Genomic DNA, 21,988 nt, shown 5'->3' with positions numbered 1-21,988 from the left:
TCTGCTGTGGATGATACCTGTAAGCAAATAACAGTGTGTGCTGTTAAACATATATGTTTACTGTGCCTCTCCATTTTGCAGGCATGTGCCAGGCAGGTACCTGTCCATGTCCTCGTCACGGAGCAGAATCTTTGATGATGTTTGAGAAGAGTAGCGAGGGAGAGTCGAAGGAATAGGAAAGCTAAATATTGCACATTAATTTTCATCCTCCACTCATCCACCTTGTAGGGAAGACTACGAAGGAGAGAGACTCTCAGGCTCTGTGAATGTAGCACGATCTCTTATCTTCCACTCCACTGTTGGCATGATGTATCTGCTGCTCCTTGTCTCCAATAGCTTGTCTTCTGTCAAAACACCCCAGTGGCTGTTGATATACACTTCCCCATTAGACCGATAGCTGTCCTCCCCTGTGCAGCATGTCATCCGTACCCCATTTGGGCTCATCACTTTCTCATCCGTTAAACCACTTAGTCATTTCTGTTATTACTTATGCATGAATTTCCGTTCAAGGTCCCCTTCCTGGGGTATACCCTGTGATCTTTACAATGGATGTATAAAGTGTCTTACCTCAAATCTGGTTAATGGGCTGATTACATATTTTCTCATCAAAATGATGAACAAAGTAATTACTACTAATTTAAGGATATTTTTGGAGGAAGACTTATTTAAAATGTATGAAGCTGTATTTAACCCTCGAAAAGTTACTAACTTTCTACTTATTTAACTGTCAGCAAAATAGAAATAGTGGAAAACATTATCAATGTTTCAATGGAGCGGCAGGTAGCCTAGTGGTTAGAGCGTTGGACTAGTAACTGAAAGGATGCAAGATCGAATCCCCGAGCTGACAAGGTAAAAATCTGTCGTTCTGCCCCTGAACGAGGCAGTTAACCCACTGTTCCTAGGCCGTCATTGAAAATAAGAATTTGTTCTTAACTGACCTGCCTAGTTAAATAAAGGTTAAAAATGATTATATATATTTTTTTAAATGAGTCTTGTGTTGCCGGTCTTGTATTATTCTGGTATATGGACGGAAGGACTGTTGCTTAGGTCTGTTTCGGAATTTGGCCCATAATGCTTGAGATGTTGTTGAAATTGGAGGTCAACTGATACAGCCGATACTAAAAAAATAAAAAAATATTTACCATTGCTCTTAATTGAGATATGTTCTCTATGTTCTATTCCGAGTGTCAAAATGACCTTAAGTTTGTTTGAAAATAGTTTTTGTGGATTCTGTTGAAAGGCCTGTTTAAAAGTAATGTTCTATATTGTGTCATTAGCGATTAACTGCTTGACATAAGTAACGACTTATTTATTGTCAAACTATTTGAATTTTAGGTGTTAAATTATCTACTGAAGTCTTTTTGGGATATCATTGTGCCATATTATTTTGTTTATTTGACTGCATTACAAAAATGGCAAAGGCATATTTTTTACAGTTATGATTTCATTATTTTTGGTTTAATTACTTGGATCAACCAAAAATAAAAGTGAATTGTTTTAAATGTATTGCATTGAAATATTTATTCTTACGTTGTTCAAGAGGTCTTGCTGGAAGGTACTGCGAAGCAACAGGCCATTGTGCCACTGAAATACATTGTCCTAGAAATATGACTTCATATTGTTTCAACTTGAAACTACTGTAACTGTATGAGCTTGGTTGGATGAGGAATTCAGGTAAAAACGGTCAGAAGCATGCATGTTAAATGCATGGTATTCACCATTTTGAAGGAGTTGGACAATTATTATAAAATCGTGTTAAATTGTAATCTGTTGTAAATAATATTTTAGATTTAACCAGTCCCCCGTCTCTCAATGTATCTGTTAATGATGCTCTCTTATTTAAAATTGTATTATATGGTTCTATTAATCTGGCAGACAAAGGTCAACACATGTACAACATGCTATTTATTCTAAATTCATTTAACTGCATCTGTTAAGGTCACTGGTATCCATGGGCTAAAAAAATAGTCTTGTCAGGTTAGATGCCCCTTGAACTCCTTACAATCTCTTTTTGTAAAAAGTAAGAAATTAATTAAATTGATGCTCCCCAACTTTTGTATAATTTCAGCCACTAGTTTTGAAAGTGGTTTGCCCAAGTTAAACAGGTCCCAGTTTGTGTACTACGTCATCCAATTTTGTCATCCATTTTGTATGTTGTTACATTCTGATTTTGTATTTTTTGTTGTAATTCCTATATGTTATGAATACAATATGTTACAAAATTTGTTGTGCTTAAGATCCTGGACTGCATCTTTTAAAGTAACGTTCCTAATGAATTATACAGACGTGTAGTGTTATTGATACTTTTGGTCATGTATTGTATGTGGAAACATCTCATTTCAAAATCATGGGCATTAATATGGAGTTAGTTCCCCCCTTTGAGGCTATAACAGCCTCTACTCTTCTTGGAAGGCTTTCCACTAGATGTTGGAACCAGTGGTGTAAAGTACTTTCAAGTATTTTTACTTAAGTTGTTTTTTGGTATCTACTTTACTATTTATATTTTTGACAACTTTTACTTCACTTACATTCCTAAAGAAAATAATTTACTTTGTACTCGTTACATTTTGATTGCTTAGCAGGACAGGAACATGGTCCAATTCACACACGTATCAATGGAACATCCCTGGTCATCCATACTGCCTCTTATCTGGCGGACTCACTAAACACATGCTTTGTTTGTAAATTATGTCTGCATGTTGTACTGTGACCCTGGCTATCCGTAAATAAAAAAAAATAAAAAATTGTGCCATCTGGGTTGCTTAATATTAGCAATTTGAAATTATTTATACTTTTATTTTTATTTTACATTTAAAACCAAGTACTTTTAGACTTAAGTAATATTTTACTGGGTGACTTTTACTTGTAATTTTCTATTAAGGTATCTTTACTTTTACTCTATGGTAATTGGGTAATTTTCCCCGCCACTGGTTGGAATATTGCTGCCATTCAGCCACGAGCATGAGTGCGGTCAGGCACTGATGTTGGGTGATTAGGCCTGGCTCGCAGTCAGCGTTCCAATTTATCTCAAAGGTGTTTGATGGGGTTGAGGTCAGAGCTCTGTGCAGGCCAGTCAAGTTCTTCCACACTGATCTCGACAAACCATTTCTTTCCACTGCTCCAGACTCCAATGGTGGTGAGCTTTACACCTCTCCAGCCAATGCTTAGCATTGCACATGGTGATCTTAGGCTTGTGTGCAGCTGCTCTGCCATGAAAACCCATTTCATGAAGCTCCTGACGAACAGTTATTGTGCTGATGTTGCTTCCAGAGGCAGTTTGGAACTCAGTAGTGACTGTTGCAACAGAGGACCCTATTTTATTCGCTCTTCAGCACTCAGCGGTCCCTTTCTGTGAGCTTGTGTGGCCTATAACATTGCGTTGTTACTCCTAAACATTTCCACTAAACAACATCCTATGACCGTGCCATGTTGAAAGTCACTGAGCTCTTCAGTAAGGCCATTCTACTGCCAATATTTGTCTATTGAGATTGCATGGCTGTGTGCTTGACTGTATACGCCTGTCAGCAATGGGTGTGGCTGAAATATACGAATCCATACATGTCCACATACTTTTGTGTATTTAATGTTGATAGGTAACCGTACACTGATTTTGGTGAAGATGTTTGGTTTTTCTTTATTTCATTTTCCCTGCACATGTACTCTGATGCTGGAATGTTATAATTTATTAAACCCTGGTATTGGTCCTCGTTTTAAAAAAAAAAGTAATGTTTAGACTAAAATAGCATGTATTATACCACTGTTGTGCAAAGAAATAAACTAAAGCATCCTTAAATTATGTATTCGGCTCAACATATTTTGTGGAGAGGACTGGCAAAGTACAGCCAGGATCAGGGGCACTTATGGTGCACTTGAGTAACCTTACATTACAATAAGGAACACTGCATTTCTATTTGTTGTCTGGCTTGCCCTGACCTGGGTATGACTGCAGCTCCTAGAACAATGATGGTCTAGTATCTTTGTTTAGAAACTCTGGCTTGTGTAATAGAGGATCAAACCCGTAATGTATCATGGGGAAATTGTGACTGACCGATCTACAAATAATGATCCGTTATGATGCAGGTCAGTCAGTCGGAGCAAGCCCTGTGCCTATAATTTACAGTAGGCGACCTGGAACAAGGGGAGAAGGCAAGCCCGCATTTCTATGGAAACTGTAACGCAGGTAGGGAGAGGAGCCGCTGATCTTTGTTTGTTTTGTTTGACAGTTGCCTACAGGTTGCTTTACAAATTTGTACGGTAAGTTTCTCGCCTCTACAGATAAAGTAGCAAACAAACTCGAAAAAACGTGTTTGGTATTTAGGAATCGAATTATCTAAATGTATACAGTCAGACTTTATTGTAAGTACGGTCATAATGCAAGATACTTGCTAGGTTAGGTTGACCGTTCAGCTAGCAAGCGCCAGGGACGTGTTCAGCAGGATTTAACGTTTTGGAAGGTTCATATATAATTATGTAGAACAAACGAGTTTGGGCAGGGGTGTCAAACTTATTACATGGAGAACCAAGTGTCTGCAGGTTTTAGTTAATTCCTTTCAATTAAGGCCTAGACAATCAGGTGAAGGGAGTTCTTTACTATTTAGTGACCTTAATTCATCAATTGACCAAGATATTTTGTGTGTCGGTATTGATATGTAAGGAATGTGTGACTTACATTTTTTTTAAAATGTAATTATGTCCTTGAGCTGTTCTTATCAATTAATGTCCTGTATTATGTAATGTTCTGTGTGAACCCCAGCTTCATGGTCTTTTGCAACAGCTAATGGGGATCCTAATAAAATAACAAGTGCAAGAGAGGAGCGAAAACCTGCATACACTCAGCCTACTGTGGAATGAGTTTGACACGTTCCCTAAGGCTTTGTCACAGAGCCATCTCCAGGCATAAGCGACATAAACAGTTGCTTAGGGGGCCACAAACCCACCAAAAAAATATGTTTGGTCTTTTATGAACTCAGTCGAGGTCTCAACTTACTATTGAGAGTAAGAATAGGATAATGCACCAGGTGCAATTTAGAATTTTGGTTGAACATCATTCAGTGGTTTTTCTCTTATGTCAGTCACTGACCGTCACTCAATTAGCCTTGCCAGCTAACCATTTTTAGGTTTTTAGTTCGTCAAGCCAGCTATCTAAACTTGAAGTAATCATGGCCAAATACCAACCAGGCACACAGGGCCCAGACCTCCAGGGAGCCCCCATTGATTTTGTTAGTAATTCTCACTCAGATATCATAACATGTCGTAAGTCATGGCAAAATGTGTATAATTACAGGAAATTAGCTTTAAAACTGCTAAATGAGTTCTCCACCTCATTGGTAAAATGGATAAAATTACAGGAAATTAGCTGTGAAACTGAATCTTTTTCTGTCTGCCCCATGGCAAAATGAGTAGAATTGCATGACATTTTTATGAAATTGCTGCATTTTGTTTCTGCCCAATGGCAACATGTTTAGAATTGTACTTTTTATCTCTCTGCTGTTGAGGGGGGCCACTAAAATGTTTTGCAGCAAGGTGAGAGGGCCCCAACCAAATCTTGCTTAGGGCCCCTAAAGGCTAGAGCCGGCCCTGCTTTGTCACCCAGCTCGAGCATTATGTTTAATTTATCTTTGTCTACATCATCACTCAAAAACTGTACTATACATCACTAAAATGTGTCTGTTTTCGGCATCAAATCGCACTGTATGCATGCAAATCAGTGATGCAAATTGATTACCTGCCTGCAGACTGCAGGTATCATGGCAGGGACGTCACGACATGATCGGGAGATGGCGGTGAACGCCAAAAACCAGCTGTCTGTTTGCACAGACCCTGTGGATCGACTGAGGATGCAGTGTCTCGCACGAGGCTCTGCTGGCATCAAGGGTCTGGGCAGGTGAGAGAGAGACAAGTATACTCTTATGTGAAGGGCACAGGTAATGGTTCTGTATCAAATGATGTGTTGCCCAGGTCATCAACATCAAATGTTTGATATAGTTGCAGTAGTGATTGATCAAACATTGTACTATAGGCAATCCTGTCAAGAAGACAGCTCTAGATTGGCTTCTAAGATGCAAGGATTGTTTTGACAACGTAAACTCCAAGAAATTAATTATTTTCTTCAACTGGCACCCATTTATATATTTTTTCTTCAATGGTTTATCTGTCAGAACATTCAGGATAATGGATGATGACAACAACCGTACATTGGATATGAAGGAGTTTATGAAGGGGCTTAATGACTACGGTGTCCTCATTGATAAAGATGAGGCCATGACAATGTTTCAACGTTTTGACCGGGACAACAGTGGACTCATTGACTTTGATGAATTTCTCCTCACTCTCAGGGTAAATATGAGTGTTAGGGGTAAGCCTCTGAATTACATGATACATTTGATCATACTTATTTAATCTGTGAATTTTGTCCATTATTTCTGGTTGTCCTGGTTATGATCACAGCCCCCGATGTCCAATGCCAGGAAGGAGGTGATCATGCAGGCCTTTAGGAAGCTGGATAAGACTGGTGACGGGGTGATCACTATTGAAGATCTGAGTGGGGTTTACAATGCCAAGTACCACCCCAAATATCAAAACGGGGAGTGGACAGAGGAGCAAGTATTCCGCAAATTCCTGGACAGCTTCGACTCTCCTTACGACAAGGACGGAAAGGTGATACTGATAACATTACACCATACTGACCTGGTCACTTTCAGGCCTTGGGGTTGTAAAATATGGAAATGTTGGATAGAGGTCATAGTGGTCTTATCAGAGGAGGCTGGTGGGAGGAGCTATAGGAGCACAGGCTCATTGTAACGGATGGAATGGAATTAATGGAACGGAGTCAAATGTGGTTTTCATGTTGTTGTTTTTTTGTTTTTTTATGGGGTGGATCAGCTTTAATATTGCGGATTGATTGGTGCTTCCATCAATGTAATTGTCTGCATCTTTTCCAATCCCCCGTATATTTTTGGGATTAATAAACACTTCCGTTCCAAAGTTTGGGGTCACTTAGAAATGTCCTTGTTTTTGAAAGAAAAACAACTTTTTGTCCATTAAAATAACATCAAATTGATGTGGTTATTGTGGGGACTGGTTAATGTTGTAAAATACTACTGTAGCTGAAAACAGCAGATTAAAAAAAAAGTAATATCTACATAGACGAACAGAGGCCCATTATCAGCAACCATCACTCCTGTGTTCCAATGGTACGTTGTGTTAGCTAATCCAAATTTATAATTTTAAAAGGCTAATTGGTCATTTGAAAACCCTTTTGCAATTATGTTAGCACAGCTGAAAACTGTTCTGATTAAAGTGTAACGTCGTTCTTCGTTTGTTGAAAGAGAGTCGGACCGAAATGCAGCGTGGTGGTTACTCATGTCTTTAATGAAGAAAAACGGAACGATACATGAAATGACTAATAAATACAAAAACAACAAACGGAACGTGAAACCTATTACAGCCTATCTGGTGAACACTACACAGAGACAGGAACAATCACCCACGAAATACAAAGTGAAACCCAGGCTACCTATATACGGTTCCCAATCAGAGACAACGAGAATCACCTGACTCTGATTGAGAACCGCCTCAGGCAGCCAACCTATACAACACCCCTATTCAGCCGCAATCCCAATAACCACAAAACCCCAATACGAAATACAACAAAACAAACCCATGTCACACCCTGGCCTGACCAAACAATGAACGAAAACACAAAACACTAAGACCAAGGCGTGACAGAACCCCCATCAAAACCATAGGGAGGGTCCGGGTGGGCGTCTGTCCATGGTGGCGGTTCCGGCTCGGGACGTGGACCCCACTCCATTAAAGTCATAGTTCCTCCCCTTCGCGTCCCGGGATAATCCACCCTCGCCGCCGACCATGGCCTAATAGTCCTCACCCAGAACCCCACTGAACTGAGGGGCAGCTCGGGACTGAGGGGCAGCTCGGGACTGAGGGGCAGCCCGGAACTGAGGGGCAGCCCGGAACTGAGGGGCAGCCCGGGACTGAGAGGAAGCCCAGTACTGAGGGGCAGCCCAGTACTGAGAGGAAGCCCAGTACTGAGATGAAGCCCAGTACTGAGATGAAGCTCAGGCAGGTAGTAGGCTCCGGTAGATCCTGGCTGGCTGGCGGATCTGGAAGAGACTGGTTGACTGGCAGATCTGGAAGAGACTGGTTGACTGGCAGATCTGGAAGAATCTGGTTGACTGGCAGATCTAGAAGATCATGGCTGACTGGCGGATCTAGCTGCTCTATGCAGACTGACAGATCCTTGCAGACTGACAGCTCTGGCTGCTCCATGCAGGCTGACAGCTCCTTGCAGACTGGCAGCTCTTTGCAGGCTGACAGCTCTGGCTGCTTCATGCAGACTGACAGCTCTGGCTGCTTCATACAGACTGACAGCTCTGGCTGCTTCATACAGACTGACAGCTCTGACTGCTTCATACAGACTGACAGCTCTGACTGCTCCATGCAGACTGACAGCTCTGACTGCTCCATGCAGACTGACAGCTCTGACTGCTCCATGCAGACTGACAGCTCTGACTGCTCCATGCAGGCTGACAGCTCTGACTGCTTCATACAGACTGACAGCTCTGGCTGCTTTATGCAGACTGACAGCTCTGGCTGCTTTATGCAGACTGACAGCTCAGGCTGCTCCCGAACAGGCAGGAGGCTCCATGCAGGCTGACAGCACCCTGCAGACTGGCAGCTCCTTGCAGACTGACAGCTCTGGCTGCTTCATGCAGACTGACAGCTCTGGCTGCTTCATGCAGACTGACAGCTCAGGCTGCTCCCGAACAGGCAGGAGGCTCCGGCAGGGCTGTAGAGGAGGAAGGCTCTGATAGCGCTGAACAGGCGGGAGACTCCGACAGCGCAGGAGAGGAGAAAGGCTCTGATAGCGCTGAACAGACAGGAGACTCCAGCAGCGCTGTAGAGGAGGAAGGCTCTGATAGCGCTGAACAGGCGGGAGACTCCGACAGCGCAGGAGGGAGGGAAGGCTCTGATAACGCTGAACATACAGGAGACTCCAGCAGCGCTGTAGAGGAGGAAGGCTCTGATAGCGCTGAACAGGCGGGAGACTCCGACAGCACAGGAGAGGCGAGGCGCACTGTAGGCCTGATGCGTGGTGCTGGCACTGGTGATACTGGAGCGAGGACACGCACAGGAAGCCTGGTGCGGGGAGCTGCTACCGGAGGACTGGTGTGTGGAGGTGGCTCTGGATAGACCGGACCGTGCAGGCGCACTGGAGCTCTTGAGCACCGAGCCTGCCCAACCTTACCTGGCTCGATGCCCACTCTAGCCCGGCCAATACGAAGGGCTGGTATGAACCGCACCGGGCTATGCACCCGCACTGGAAACACCGTGCGCTCCATAGCATAACACGGTGCCTGCCCGGTCTCTCTAGCCCAACGGTGAGCACAGGGAGTTTGCGCAGGTCTCCTACCTGGCGTAGCCATACTCCCTGTAAGCCCCCCCAATCATTTTTTGGGGCTGCTTTTCGGGCTTCCATCTGCGTCGCCGTGCTGCCTCCTCATACCAGCGCCTCTCCGCTTTTGCCGCCTCTAGTTCCTCCTTGGTGCGGCGATATTCACCAGGCTGAGCCCAGGGTCCTTTTCCGTCCAGTTCTTCCTCCCATGTCCAATTCTCCAAGTGGTGCAGCCTCTCCCACTGCAGCTGCTCCTCACGATTAACAGGGAGAGTTGGTTCAGGTCTGACTCCTGACTCAGCCACTCTCCCTCTGAGCCCTCCCCCAATAAATATTTGGGGGTGACTTTCGGGTTTCGCTCTGCGCCGCCGTGTCTTTCTCTTCGACTCCATTCTCCTATAGCCCTCTTCGCACTGCTCCAGCGAATCCCAGGCGGGCGCCGGCACTCTCTCTGGGTCGACCGCCCACCCGTCCTCCCTTCGCTGCTCATGCTGTCGCTGCCTGTTAACACGCTGCTCGGTCCGTGTGTGGTGGGTGATTCTGTAACGTCGTTCTTCGTTTGTTGAAAGAGAGTCGGACCGAAATGCAGCGTGGTGGTAACTCATGTCTTTAATGAAGAAAAACGGAACGATACATGAAATAACTAATAAATACAAAAACAACAAACGGAACGTGAAACCTATTACAGCCTATCTGGTGAACACTACACAGAGACAGGAACAATCACCCACGAAATACAAAGCAAAACCCAGGCTACCTATATACTGTTCCCAATCAGAGACAACGAGAATCACCTGACTCTGATTGAGAACCGCCTCAGGCAGCCAACCTATACAACACCCCTACTCAGCCGCAGTCCAAATAACCACAAAAACGCAATACGAAATACAACAAAACAAACCCATGTCACACCCTGGCCTGACCAAACAATCAACGAAAACACAAAACACTAAGACCAAGGCGTGACATAAAGAAGCAATAAAACTGGCCTTCTTTAGACTAGTTGAATAACTGGAGCATTAGCATTTGTGGGTTCGATGACAGGCTCAAAATGGCCAGAAACAAAGTACTTTCTTCTGAAACTCGTCAGTCTATTCTCGTTCTGAGAAATGAAGACTATTTATTCCATGTGAGAAATTTCCTAGAAACTGAAGATCTTGTACAACGCTGTGTACCACACCATCACAGAACAGTGGGAGGAGTGGGAGGCCCCGGTGCACAACTGAGCAAGAGGACAAGTACATTAGCGTGTCTAGTTTGAGAAACAGACGCCTCACAAGTCCTCAACTGGCAGCTTCATTAAATAGTATCCTCAAAACACCAGTCTCAACGTCAACAGTGAAGAGGCGACTCCGTGATGCTGGCCATCTAGGCAGTGTTGCAAAGAAATAACTCCACCAGTCCCATTTATGATATAATTTACAAAGATTATATATTTTTGTATGTTATTGAAAAATGTTTTTTTTTTAATCAATTAGTGTATTTCAGTTTAACCACAACATTGTTGTAATATTTGTTCTGTCTTTTCAGGTGGATTAAACTGAAATTGCAACCAACTTTCTATGGCTTGTCTAAAAAATAACAATATTTTGGAGATTTCATTTTAAAATAACCGAAAGTAAGCGGTTGTAATCTGGATAAAGGGGAAAAGGCCATTCTTGAACATGGGGTGAGACATTCCTACTAATTTACTAGAGAACCATTTTGGATTTAAGTATAACTTTTGTATGACTGATGCCTTTAGTGAGAGTTCTAATGCTTTAATATTTAATCATTTCTGCCCTCAGAATTCATATTAATTATATAAATAGGCCCTTTTAATTTTGTCTGACTTGCCATTACAAATTAAATTGAATATTGTTGCTCATATAATTTAAAAAGCAGGTCGCTAGGCAAAACCATACACAAATAGGTCATATGTGATATGACTAAAGAGTTAATCAGTGTGATTTTTACACAAATAGACAGGTATTTTCCTTTCCATGGTAGCAAGATCTTATCTATTTTTGCTAACTTTCTATTAAAATGTATTGGACTGAGATAATTTCTTTCTTTCAGGATATGTATACTGAGTATGTCCACATCCCCGTCAGACCATTTTCAAATCAAATCAAATTTTATTTGTCACATACACATGGTTAGCAGATGTTAATGTGAGTGTAGCGAAATGCTTGTGCTTCTAGTTCCGACAATGCAGTGATAACCAACAAGTAATCTAACTAACAATTCCAAAACTACTGTCTTATACACAGTGTAAGGGGATAAAGAATATGTACATAAGGATATATGAATGAGTGATGGTACAGGGCAGCATACAGTAGATGGTATCGAGTACAGTATATACATATGAGATGTAAACAAAGTGGCATAGTTAAAGTGGCTAGTGATACATTTATTACATAAGGATGCAGTCGATGATATAGAGTACAGTATATACGTATGCATATGAGATGAATAATGTAGGGTAAGTAACATTATATAAGGTAGCATTGTTTAAAGTGGCTAGTGATATATTTACATAATTTCCCATCAATTCCCATTATTAAAGTGGCTGGAGTTGGGTCAGTGTCAATGACAGTGTGTTGGCAGCAGCCACTCAATGTTAGTGGTGGTAGTCGTTTTTTTGGGGGGTCGCTGCATGGAATCAATTCCGTTGACCTGTTTGTAAGGCAGAACACAGGATCCGCGTCGCGGAAAACATATTCTTGGTCGTACTGATGGTGAGTTGACGCTGATCTTATATTCAGTAGTTCTTCTCGACTGTATGTAATGAAACCTAAGATGACCTGGGGTACTAATGTAAGAAATAACACGTAAAAAAAACTGCATAGTTTCCTAGGAACGCGAAGCGAGGCGGCCATCTCTGTCGGCGCCGGAAGTTTATTAGTAAACTACACGGTAATCCAATACGTAATATAGTACACTTATCAGAATTTGGTTTTAATCCAGAGAGGTTAGGAAAAGTATCTAGATCCTCTAAGAGGCTGTGGAGGGATTCTATTTGTAGATTTAAAAGAAAACATGAATCATCTGTGTAAAATGACACCTTTGTTTTTAAGCCACGGATTTCTAATCCCTTATTGTTGTTCATTTTAACAGCAAACATTTTGATGGCAATAATAAATAGGTGTGCCGATAGTGGACAACCTTGTTTTACTCCTCTTGACAGATTAAAACTTTACTATTTTACACCTAGTGTTACTATACATAATTTTAACCCATTTTAAAAATATTTTTATTTTATTTTTGTTTAATTTTTGCCCCTTTTTCTCCCCAATTTCGTGGTATCCAATTGTTAGTAGCTACTATCTTGTCTCATCGCTACAACTCCCGTACGGGCTCAGGAGAGACGAAGGTTGAAAGTCATGCGTCCTCCGATACACATCCCAACCAAGCCGCACTGCTTCTTAACACAGTGCGCATCCAACCCGTAAGCCAGCCGCACCAATGTGTCGGAGGAAACACTGTGCACCTGGCAACCTTGGTTAGCTTGCACTGCGCTTGGCCTGCCACAGGAGTTGCTGGTGCGCAATGAGACAAGGATATCCCTACCGGCCAAACCCTCCCTAACCCAGATGACGCTAGGCTAATTGTGCGTCGCCCCACGGACCTCCCGGTCGCGGCCGGTTACGACAGAGCATGGGCGCGAATACTTTAACCCATTTTATAATAGATTCTCCAAAGTTGAAATATTCCAAGCATTTATTTATAAACTGCGGATGTACTTTATCAAAAGCCTTTTCAAAGTCAGCTATGAAACCAGGCCTGGTTTCCCAGATATGTCATATTGTTCTATTGTTTCCAGTACTTGTCTTATATTATCTCCAATGTATCGTCCATGTAAAAAAAACTGTCTGATTAGGATGAATAATATCTGACAAAACCTTTTTAATTCTATGCTCTAAGCATTTAGCTATAATTTTGCATCACAACACTGAAGTGTAAGAGGCCTCCATTTTTTAAAATGGACTGGAGCTTTATACAGTGGGGCAAAAAAGTACAGTGGGGCAAAAAAGTATTTAGTCAGCCACTAATTGTGCAAGTTCTCCAACTTAAAAAGATGAGAGAGGCCTGTAATTTTCATCATAGGTACACTTCAACTATGACAGACAAAATGAGAAGAAAAAAAATCCAGAAAATCACATTGTAGGATTTTGAATGAATTTATTTGCAAATTATGGTGGAAAATAAGTATTTGGTCACCTACAAACAAGCAAGATTTCTGGCTCTCACAGACCTGTAACTTCTTCTTTTAGGGGCTCCTCTGTCCTCCACTCGTTACCTGTATTAATGGCACCTGTTTGAACTTGTTATCACTATAAAAGACACCTGTCCACAACCTCAAACAGTCACACTCCAAACTCCACTATGGCCAAGACCAAAGAGCTGTCAAAGGACACCAGAAACAAAATTGTAGGCCTGCACCAGGCTGGGAAGACTGAATCTGCTATAGGTAAGCAGCTTGATTTGAAGAAATCAACTGTGGGAGCAATTATTAGGAAATGGAAGACATACAAGACCACTGATAATCTCCCTCGATCTGGGGCTCCACGCAAGATCTCACCCTGTGGGGTCAAAATGATCACAAGAACGGTGAGCAAAAATCCCAGAACCACACGGGGGGACCTAGGGAATGACCTGCAGAGAGCTGGGACCAAAGTAACAAACTCCTACCATCAGTAACACACTATGCCGCCAGGGACTCAAATCCTGCAGTGCCAGACGTGTCCCCCTGCTTAAGCCAGTACATGTCCAGGCCCGTCTGAAGTTTGCTAGAGAGCATTTGGATGATCCAGAAGAAGATTGGGAGAATGTCATATTGTCATATGAAACCAAAATATAACTTTTTGGTAAAAACTCAACTGGTCGTGTTTGGAGGACAAAGAATGCTGAGTTGCTTCCAAAGAACACCATACCTACTGTGAAACATGGGGGTGGAAACATCATGCTTTGGGGCTGTTTTTCTGCAAAGGGAACAGGACAACTGATCTGTGTAAAGGAAAGAGTGAATGGGGCCATGTAGTGTGAGATTTCGAGTGAAAACCTCCTTCCATCAGCAAGGGCATTGAAGATGAAACGTGGCTGGGTCTTTCAGCATGACAATGATCCCAAACACACCGCCCGGGCAACGAAGGAGTGGCTTCATAAGAAGCATTTCAAGGTCCTGGAGTGGCCTAGCCAGTCTCCAGATCTCAACCCCATAATCAATCTTTGGAGGGAGTTGAAAGTCTGTGTTGCCCAGCAACAGCCCCAAAACATCACTGCTCTATAGGAGATCTGCATGGAGGAATGGGCCAAAATACCAGCAACAGTGTGTGAAAACTTTGTGAAGACTTACAGAAAACGTTTGACCTCATTGCCAACAAAGGGTATATAACAAAGTATTGAGAAACTTTTGTTATTGACTAAATACTTATTTTCCACCATAATTTGCAAATAAATTCATTAAAAATCCTGCAATGTGATTTTATAGATTATTTTTTCTCATTGTGTCTGTCATAGTTGAAGTGTACCTATGATGAAAATGACAGGCCTCTCTCATCTTTTTAAGTGGGAGAACTTGCACAATTGGTGGCTGACTAAATACTTTTTTGCCCCACTGTATATACCACCTGGATCCTGTTTCAGTAATATTGAAATCAGACGTTCTTGTTGAGTGTCTGATAATCTACCATTTATATAGCAGTGGTTAAAACATGCTAATAATGGTCCTCTGAGTATATCAAACAAGTTTGGTATTCCTCCACTGGTATTGCCATCCAGCCCTGGAGTTTTCCCTGACTTAAAGGCTTTAATTGCATCAATAAGTTCCTCCTCTGTAATTTGGCCTTCACATGAGTCTTACTGTACAGATGTTAATTTTATATTATTAAAAGGAAAAAATCCATAGAATTAGCTTCGGTTAGTGGAGATGGAGGAGACTGAAATGAAAACATATGCTTAAAGTACTTTACTTCCTCTTTCAAAATATCATTCGGTGGATCATGAGTGACTCCCATCATTTGTAACAAGTTTCAGTACATTTATTTTGGTAGCAGTTTTATGTTGAAGATTGGGGAAAAATGCACCAAATTATTTTTCATATTCCATCCAGTTCGCTTTATTTTTATAATATATTACACTTGATCTTTCTTGAATAAGTTCCTCCATTTCTTTTTTCTTTTTCCTCTAACTTGCTCTGAGCCTCTTATGGTACAGTTTTTATTGCTATCTATCTTTACTGTTTGTCCTTCCATTTCCTGTGTTAATATGGACTCTTTTGACCTAAATTGCTTTTGTGTTATAGATGACTACTGAATTGCATGGCCTCTAAAGGCACATTTATCAGTGTCCCATACAATAAGGGGATCTGCTGTACCTATGTTATGTCGGAAAAGTCCGTTATAAATTCTTCTGTCCTAGTTAAAAACAAGTTATAATCCAGTAAGCTTTCATTCAATTTCCAATATCCTCGCCATGTGGAAATTCTGTAAGAGTAATGTATATGCCAATTATCTGATGGTCTGACTGCATTCTGTCCCCATCAACACTTTTTAAATGTTTGGTGCCAGAGAGAATGACATAAGAAAGTAATCAAGATGACTAGCTTGATTAAACCTCTGCCATGTATATCTTACTTATTATTATAATTATTACAAAAAAAAATTAAAAAGTCATGGGTTTGATAACGTCATATTTATTCCATTCAAACCATTACGATGAACCTGTCCTCCTATAGCTCCTCCCACCAGCCTCCTCTGGGTCTTACTATCGTCCACCTCTACTGTAGTGTAAACCTATACTGCTAAACTTACAGCCTGTATATTATTCGGTCAGATATGAATGAGATTATCTGGACTCATGAGACATTTCTTAGGCTCCTGACATTTACAATACTACATATCTGTGGAACCATCTCAAACTGTTTCATATCATGTCTTATTTCTGGAACATATTAGGTCACACAAGAAGAGTATGAATTGCTATACAGGTGTGAGATCCTCAATTGATATGGATATCTACTTCATTATCATGATGAAAAGTGCCTGGAAACGTATTAACTCATGTCTTCTTGAGTCAATGTTTAGGGTAAAGACTAAAGAGCACTTACTCCGGGGACATGGATGGCAGAGGTCACATTTTATTTGGATAGTCATGATCTACAGATGGGCATACTATCAACAAACGATAAGAAACTGCTTGCTAAGGTTACGGTTAGGTTTAGAATGAAGGTTAGTGTAATGGTTATGGTTAGGATAATAGTTAAGGTAAGGGTTAGTTGGTAGTTATTTGAAATGTGACAATTATTCAACATCTACTGAACATCTACAAACCATCTACTTGGGACTATCCAAATATAGTGTTGCCACGGTAGATGTCATGGTATATCTTTTCACTTGTCTTTCTAGATGCAATAGTTTAGTGGAGTGTAACTCTCTACATTCAATTCTTTAGGGCTGTCCTCAAGGTGTTTTCACTGCTCTTAGCCATTTTGAGTTTTTAGGCCTATTTCTCAAAGCTGTCAAATTGTCAGAGCTGTCAAACTGTTACAGTACAACATGTATGTTTCTTAGTAGTACAATTATAGTAGAACTGGTAGCTTGGTGGAGCTGTTTCTCACTGTCAGCCAGCAGATGTCAAAGTTTAGTTTTTTTCTGGTTAAATATTGCACCTAAGTCGCAAGATTAACTAAGCATTTAGATGTTAGCTGAAAATGTCTGAATCTGCACTGAAGAACAAGCATTGATGAGGAAACAAAAGGTTGTGACACACTCAACTCTCCCACAACATTGTCTGTCCCATTCACCTCTGATTTTTAGTTTTCAGCCTGATCAGGGTTATGTTGAGTTTCTGTCTCTATCTGACACTGAGGGTGTGGGCTGGTTCAGGGAGTGCTGTCTGTCTGACATCCTTCCCTTCTGCAGGTCACCAAGGAGGAGTTTCTCAACTACTACTGCGGAGTCAGCGCCTCCATCGATAGTGATGTCTATTTCATTCTCATGATGAAAAATGCATGGAAATTGTGAGTTTTAAGTTGATAACTTTATGATGATTTTTGATGGACAGTTTTTCAAGGTGCCTTCTTAAACAAATATTTCATTATAGAAATCATGTTGACACCGAATGTTAATAATGTCCCAATGATATGCAAATGATTATGAATAACTTGTAAATATGTAGTGCTGTGTGAAAATATGTATTTGAATTATACAGTCACTTTCTCCAGAAACAACCAATATTCTGTATAGTAGAAATTGAAATGTGATGTATCTGTACATCTGTGGTCCACAGTTCCAATGTTAGATATATCTTTATAAAGACACGGGAAATCATAAAAACTGATAAATCAAAGTACAGTCATTTCAGGAGATGATGAAAGCAGAGGAAATGGTACAACTACATTTGTTTGTGGAATTAATCTGTTTCATAAAAATGTTTAAACACAAAATGTAACAACGTGGTCATTTCTACACAAATAATGTTGTCACATTTGTCAGATTAAAATATACAAATACCGGATCGTACAATAAAATAAAAACAAAGCAGTAATTTGCTGATGATGACTTTATGTTTAATGCTCTGCTAAAGTCTCACAAAGTGTTCAAGAAAATAATCATGCGTTCTGCATTGAAAACTATGATGTATATATGTTAGTATAATACTATAATACATCCAAGTCAGTGTAAAAAAAAATAACATACTGGTAACTGTGCAGGAAATACAATCACTTATGTGCAAAAAATGTAAAACATAATGACAAACAAACACATAAGCTGTGATTAAATTATGTATAGAATGTGTAGAAGGGTTTAAACCCTGAGGAATTGACATTCTAGGGGCTCTATTCAATCCATATCACTGAAGTGTAACATATTGCGCAATAGAAATTGAAGATTAATTTCCGATTGAGCCGACATATGCAACGTTTACCATGAATGCAGTCTACGATAACGCAGGGACATTACCTTTATATTTCATTCATGCTGTAACACTGAACTTCCGCAATATGGATTGAATAGAGCCCTAGGTTTATTTAGCAGCTGTTGTCATGGTAAAGAGTGTCTCTGTGATATGAAGCAGCAGTATGTATAACGCCAAGGTGTCATGGTGGCTCGTCAGTATACCGACGGGGTTAATATAGTATGGGATGTGAAAACACAGAAAGGATAATAAGGGAGGTGCAGCATTGTATTTCAAGTTGGTTAAGTCCTCCCTTGTCTTGTTTCTTAGCAACTAGCAACAAATTAATAACACAAAACCAAACAAACACAATGAGGATGATTCCTGTTCTGTCTCTTATCATTTGTAAATAACATGTGCATTGAGTTCTGCTAGTCTCGTGATACTGGGGGTCAGTGGATAGTCAGTTTGAGTCACATTGAATTAAATAGAATTCAAATAAAAGCAGCCAAAGTCACTCAGAGTAAGAATGTAATAAGCAGCTATAATTCATCTTGAATAGATAATTAAATCTGTCTGTCTCACTCCCTCTCTGTCTGTCTGTCTCTCCATCTCTCTCTCACTGGATCTGATAGAAACTAGACATGGTGACATAAGCCTCATCCTTGCCTCCTTGCTGAGTAGCACCTAGCCCCTCAGGACCAATGTTACCATCACTGTCGTCTGTCTCCACGCTCTCAAAGTCACTCCTCAGATCCAGGATCCCCACGGTGGAGCCACTGTTCCTACTGCTCCTCGCCCCACCGTTGAGGTGCACTCCTGGGGACTCACACCTAAGCAGTATCGTCTCCGACCCTCCACTACTGGTGGTATGGCAGGACGTCGTATCCCCATCACGCTCTTGAATGAGGTATTGATCTTTGACCTCAGCGAGTCGATGGGAGTCAGAGTCAGGGGGTAGGGAGGTAAGGTCTTGCTCCTTGTCCGGCTCCACCAGCTGGATGTTGAGGTCACTGAACACCTCGGGGTTAAAGCTCACAGGTGGGCCATGCTGTGTCAAAGGAAAGAGATGGAATAAAACAATATCCTCATAAGTTATTATGGCCATTATCGTTCACTGTCTAGTGCATATCAGAGGACTTACCTTCATTGGCTCATAGGTCTGGGGGATCTGGAGAAGTGTGTGTTTGGGATGTGGAATGCTTGGCCATATGAAGGAATGTATTCTGTGAGGACAGAGAGACATCCAGAGGAGGACATGCACACACACACACAAAATATAATGTGCAGAGGGAAAGGAAATCAATTTGATACTCACTGTTTTCTCCAGAAAAGACCAACTGCCAAAGTAACCAACAGCAGAGAAGCAATGGGCACGATGAGAGAATAGGAAAGCACCTGCACGTCTGTCTCTGTAGGGAAGTGGGAGAGAGATGATGCATGTGACTCACATTTCCTGTACCTTGCTCTATCACTTCCACCTAACTGCACAGTCCAGATATCATGCTATGCTTTTTAGATACATGTCCTTTTTTACCTGTGTTGGTGCTGAAACTGATAGAGGCGCTCCACTCACTCCAACTGCCATCAAAGTACCCTCCGCTTGGCTTGGCTCGAACCTTGACATGATACTCTGTGTTCTTATGGAGGTACTCGTCCCCCTCAATGATCAGAGGCTGATAGGTTATGTTTTTAACCTTTGAACAGGGTACACCGTAAAACAAGAACAAGACAATAAGACACCTTCCTAATATTTAGTTGCACCCACTTTTGCCCTCGGAACAGCCTCAATTGAATGATATTCTCTGATGAAGGTCAACTGACCGAAAGCTTAGCCTCTATTAATATAAATCTGGCTGTAAGTGTGCAGAGACTTTTTCCTGTTTCTCCAGTTTTGCATTTTGCCTCCTGCACCTTCACGAGTGAGTGGTAGATTCTGCCTATTCTGATTCAATGATATGGAAATTATGGTAATATAATGAAGCTTTTGTATCCACAAATACAATAAAAATTGGCTTTTGGCAATTGTACCAGAGCATTTTTGACACTCCAGATGCGAAGTTGGAACAGTTGATTGCTGGGTTTCAGGTAATCCTTCAGGTATGGATTCCCAATGTATATAAGAGCCCGGTTGGAGCTCCTCAGAAATGTGGCATTCACCACCCAAGGACTCCTGGGTTTAACTGAAACATAAAGATCGACAAGAAAGACAGGATAAGTGTTAAGGGCAATTGATGAAAGTGCCAACTAAGGGCTATCAATTGATATCTGTCATGTAAAAATGCCTCATGTTACTTTCATTCAAACCATAGGGTGAGAAGGTATGAAATTATGATAACTTACTTATTTTTTTCAAACTCATCGTTTTCCAAAATGTACCACCTCGTTTTAATTGAACGGTGAGATTATACGATTGCAGAGTGTCCAGGTCCGTAAATGTGACATTATTCCCCTTCTCTTTCAAGCAGCGTTGCTTTTTGTCATCTGTGTAGCTGTAAACATAATGTTAATAAAATCACATTATCAATAAATAATTTCTTAATCTATTTGAGGATTTTACACATCTGGATATCTGAATATGCAGTAAGGGTGTTCTTCCACCCATGATATTTGTCATTTGTGTTGTATAAGCTCCTAACTAACACAACTGATGTTCAGTGGTCTTCTTCTAGGAGGTTTATTACCAAAGAATCATGACTTTTATGTCCTCCATTTCATCATCATTATCGGTGTCATCATGAAGGTGGCAGGTTAGGCTGTTTGCTGCCGAGACACTGAGATGAGATGTGCAGAGTATTCTGGGTTCTGGAAGGGAAAGGAAACTAAACTAAACTAAACAATTTCAGTGGTTTGAATGGGGTCAAGAGCAGCAAACCTTTTGTCAAATACATTTTGGTAGAGAATGAGAATGAACAGTTAATGTTGCACCATCACTGTGTTGGACACAAATATTGCACTTAGACTTCAGGATTAAATCAGTGAATCATTTAAATAGAACTCTTAAAGAGGAATGGCAGCTCACCATTGTCAACCAATTCTTCTCCACTTTGAGAGTGCACCAGAACCGGGAGCATGAGTAAGGTAATCCATAGGCTGTATGCCATTTCTCACAAAGCAGTCACACTAGTGTAGGATGTAGTGCCCCCAGATACAGAAGTGAGACCCTGGCGCACACACACACACACAAGGAACTCAAAATGTCTCAGCTGTCTCATTGAACTGTCAGTATAAATATGACAGAGGAGAGCAGAAGGAAGGGAGGAGAGACACACACACACACACACACACACACACACACACACACACACACACACACACACACACACACACACACACACACACACACACACAGAGAAATGGAATTATCTATTCAAGATTGGAGCTGCTTATTGCATTCTTACTCCGTGACATTGGCTGAGGTTTTGGGGCGACAGTACAAAGATGTCACCTTTCATTTTAGGGTATTTTCACATATAATATTATTAGTTTTTTATTAAAATCCCCATTAGTTACAGCCAAAGCTGTTTAGAAATTAAAAGCTGTTCAGGAATGAAAGCACTTTATGTATCTAGTCATAAGTATTTGGACAAATTCTCTTATATTCTTATTAAAGTAGTCAAATGTTTAGTATTTGGTCCCATATTCATAGCACACAATGACTATATCAAGCTTGTGACTCTACAAACTTGTTGG

At 41.1% G+C, this 21,988-nt stretch overlaps 3 protein-coding genes across 10 annotated transcripts in view; 2 read left to right on the top strand and 1 right to left on the bottom strand.

Moving 5' to 3' along the window:
- The window catches only part of LOC118391439 (G-protein coupled receptor-associated protein LMBRD2B-like), a 49,415-nt gene extending 45,619 nt beyond the window's left edge, over nt 1-3,796 (top strand). For all 5 annotated transcript variants that reach the window (XM_035782843.2, XM_052458157.1, XM_035782841.2 and 2 more), the window contains exon 18: nt 82-3,796. In XM_035782843.2, the coding sequence (XP_035638736.1) occupies nt 82-145 (64 nt within the window). In that variant the 3' untranslated portion in view covers nt 146-3,796. The remainder of the gene's footprint in view (nt 1-81) is intronic.
- A 222-nt stretch (nt 3,797-4,018) lies between these two features.
- LOC118391438 (calcyphosin-like protein) lies at nt 4,019-19,070 on the top strand. Of its 4 annotated transcripts, none has more exons than XR_004827140.1 (6): nt 4,019-4,180; nt 5,736-5,884; nt 6,159-6,336; nt 6,448-6,657; nt 10,946-11,084; nt 17,320-17,408. XR_004827140.1 is itself a non-coding variant. In XM_035782836.2 (6 exons), the coding sequence occupies exons 1-6, from the start codon at nt 4,163-4,165 to the stop codon at nt 18,935-18,937; spliced, it is 660 nt and encodes a 219-aa protein (XP_035638729.1). In that variant the 5' UTR covers nt 4,020-4,162; the 3' UTR covers nt 18,938-19,070. The 4 variants fall into 4 exon arrangements, 3 of the variants coding, with proteins under 3 accessions (XP_035638729.1, XP_035638730.1, XP_035638731.1); XM_035782836.2 differs by lacking the exon at nt 10,946-11,084 and adding an exon at nt 18,931-19,070 and having other exon boundaries at nt 4,020-4,180; nt 17,320-17,417; XM_035782838.2 differs by lacking the exon at nt 10,946-11,084 and adding an exon at nt 18,931-19,070 and having other exon boundaries at nt 4,142-4,254; nt 17,320-17,417.
- LOC118391437 (interleukin-7 receptor subunit alpha-like) lies at nt 17,945-21,561 on the bottom strand. Its single transcript, XM_035782835.1, has 8 exons — nt 21,318-21,561; nt 20,980-21,100; nt 20,639-20,787; nt 20,327-20,478; nt 19,833-19,992; nt 19,614-19,707; nt 19,440-19,521; nt 17,945-19,346 (listed from the first exon to the last, which is right to left on the bottom strand). Exons 1-8 carry the CDS (start codon nt 21,397-21,399, stop codon nt 18,915-18,917), a joined length of 1,272 nt encoding a protein of 423 aa, XP_035638728.1. The 5' UTR covers nt 21,400-21,561; the 3' UTR covers nt 17,945-18,914.
- Between the last annotated feature and the right edge of the window lie 427 nt (nt 21,562-21,988).

The sequence above is a fragment of the Oncorhynchus keta genome, chromosome 12, assembly GCF_023373465.1.
Source record: "Oncorhynchus keta strain PuntledgeMale-10-30-2019 chromosome 12, Oket_V2, whole genome shotgun sequence".
Lineage (NCBI taxonomy): Eukaryota > Metazoa > Chordata > Actinopteri > Salmoniformes > Salmonidae > Oncorhynchus > Oncorhynchus keta.
The sequence above is the reverse complement of the archived record's forward strand: the minus strand, read 5'-3'. Positions and strand labels throughout refer to the sequence as shown.

Bases quoted from the DNA above. Each gene is read 5' to 3' on its own strand.
- LOC118391438 (XM_035782836.2), top strand. The intron at 5,885-6,158 runs GTGAGAGAGAGA...TTTATCTGTCAG, and splicing joins GGCATCAAGGGTCTGGGCAG to AACATTCAGGATAATGGATG. The intron at 6,658-17,319 runs GTGATACTGATA...TCCCTTCTGCAG, and splicing joins CTTACGACAAGGACGGAAAG to GTCACCAAGGAGGAGTTTCT.
- LOC118391437 (XM_035782835.1), bottom strand. From the start codon at position 21,399: ATGGCATACAGCCTATGGATTACCTTACTCATGCTCCCGGTTCTGGTG. The intron at 20,479-20,638 runs GTAAGTTATCAT...TTTATGTTTCAG, and splicing joins GATGAGTTTGAAAAAAATAA to TTAAACCCAGGAGTCCTTGG. The intron at 19,347-19,439 runs GTAAGTCCTCTG...CCTTTGACACAG, and splicing joins AGACCTATGAGCCAATGAAG to CATGGCCCACCTGTGAGCTT.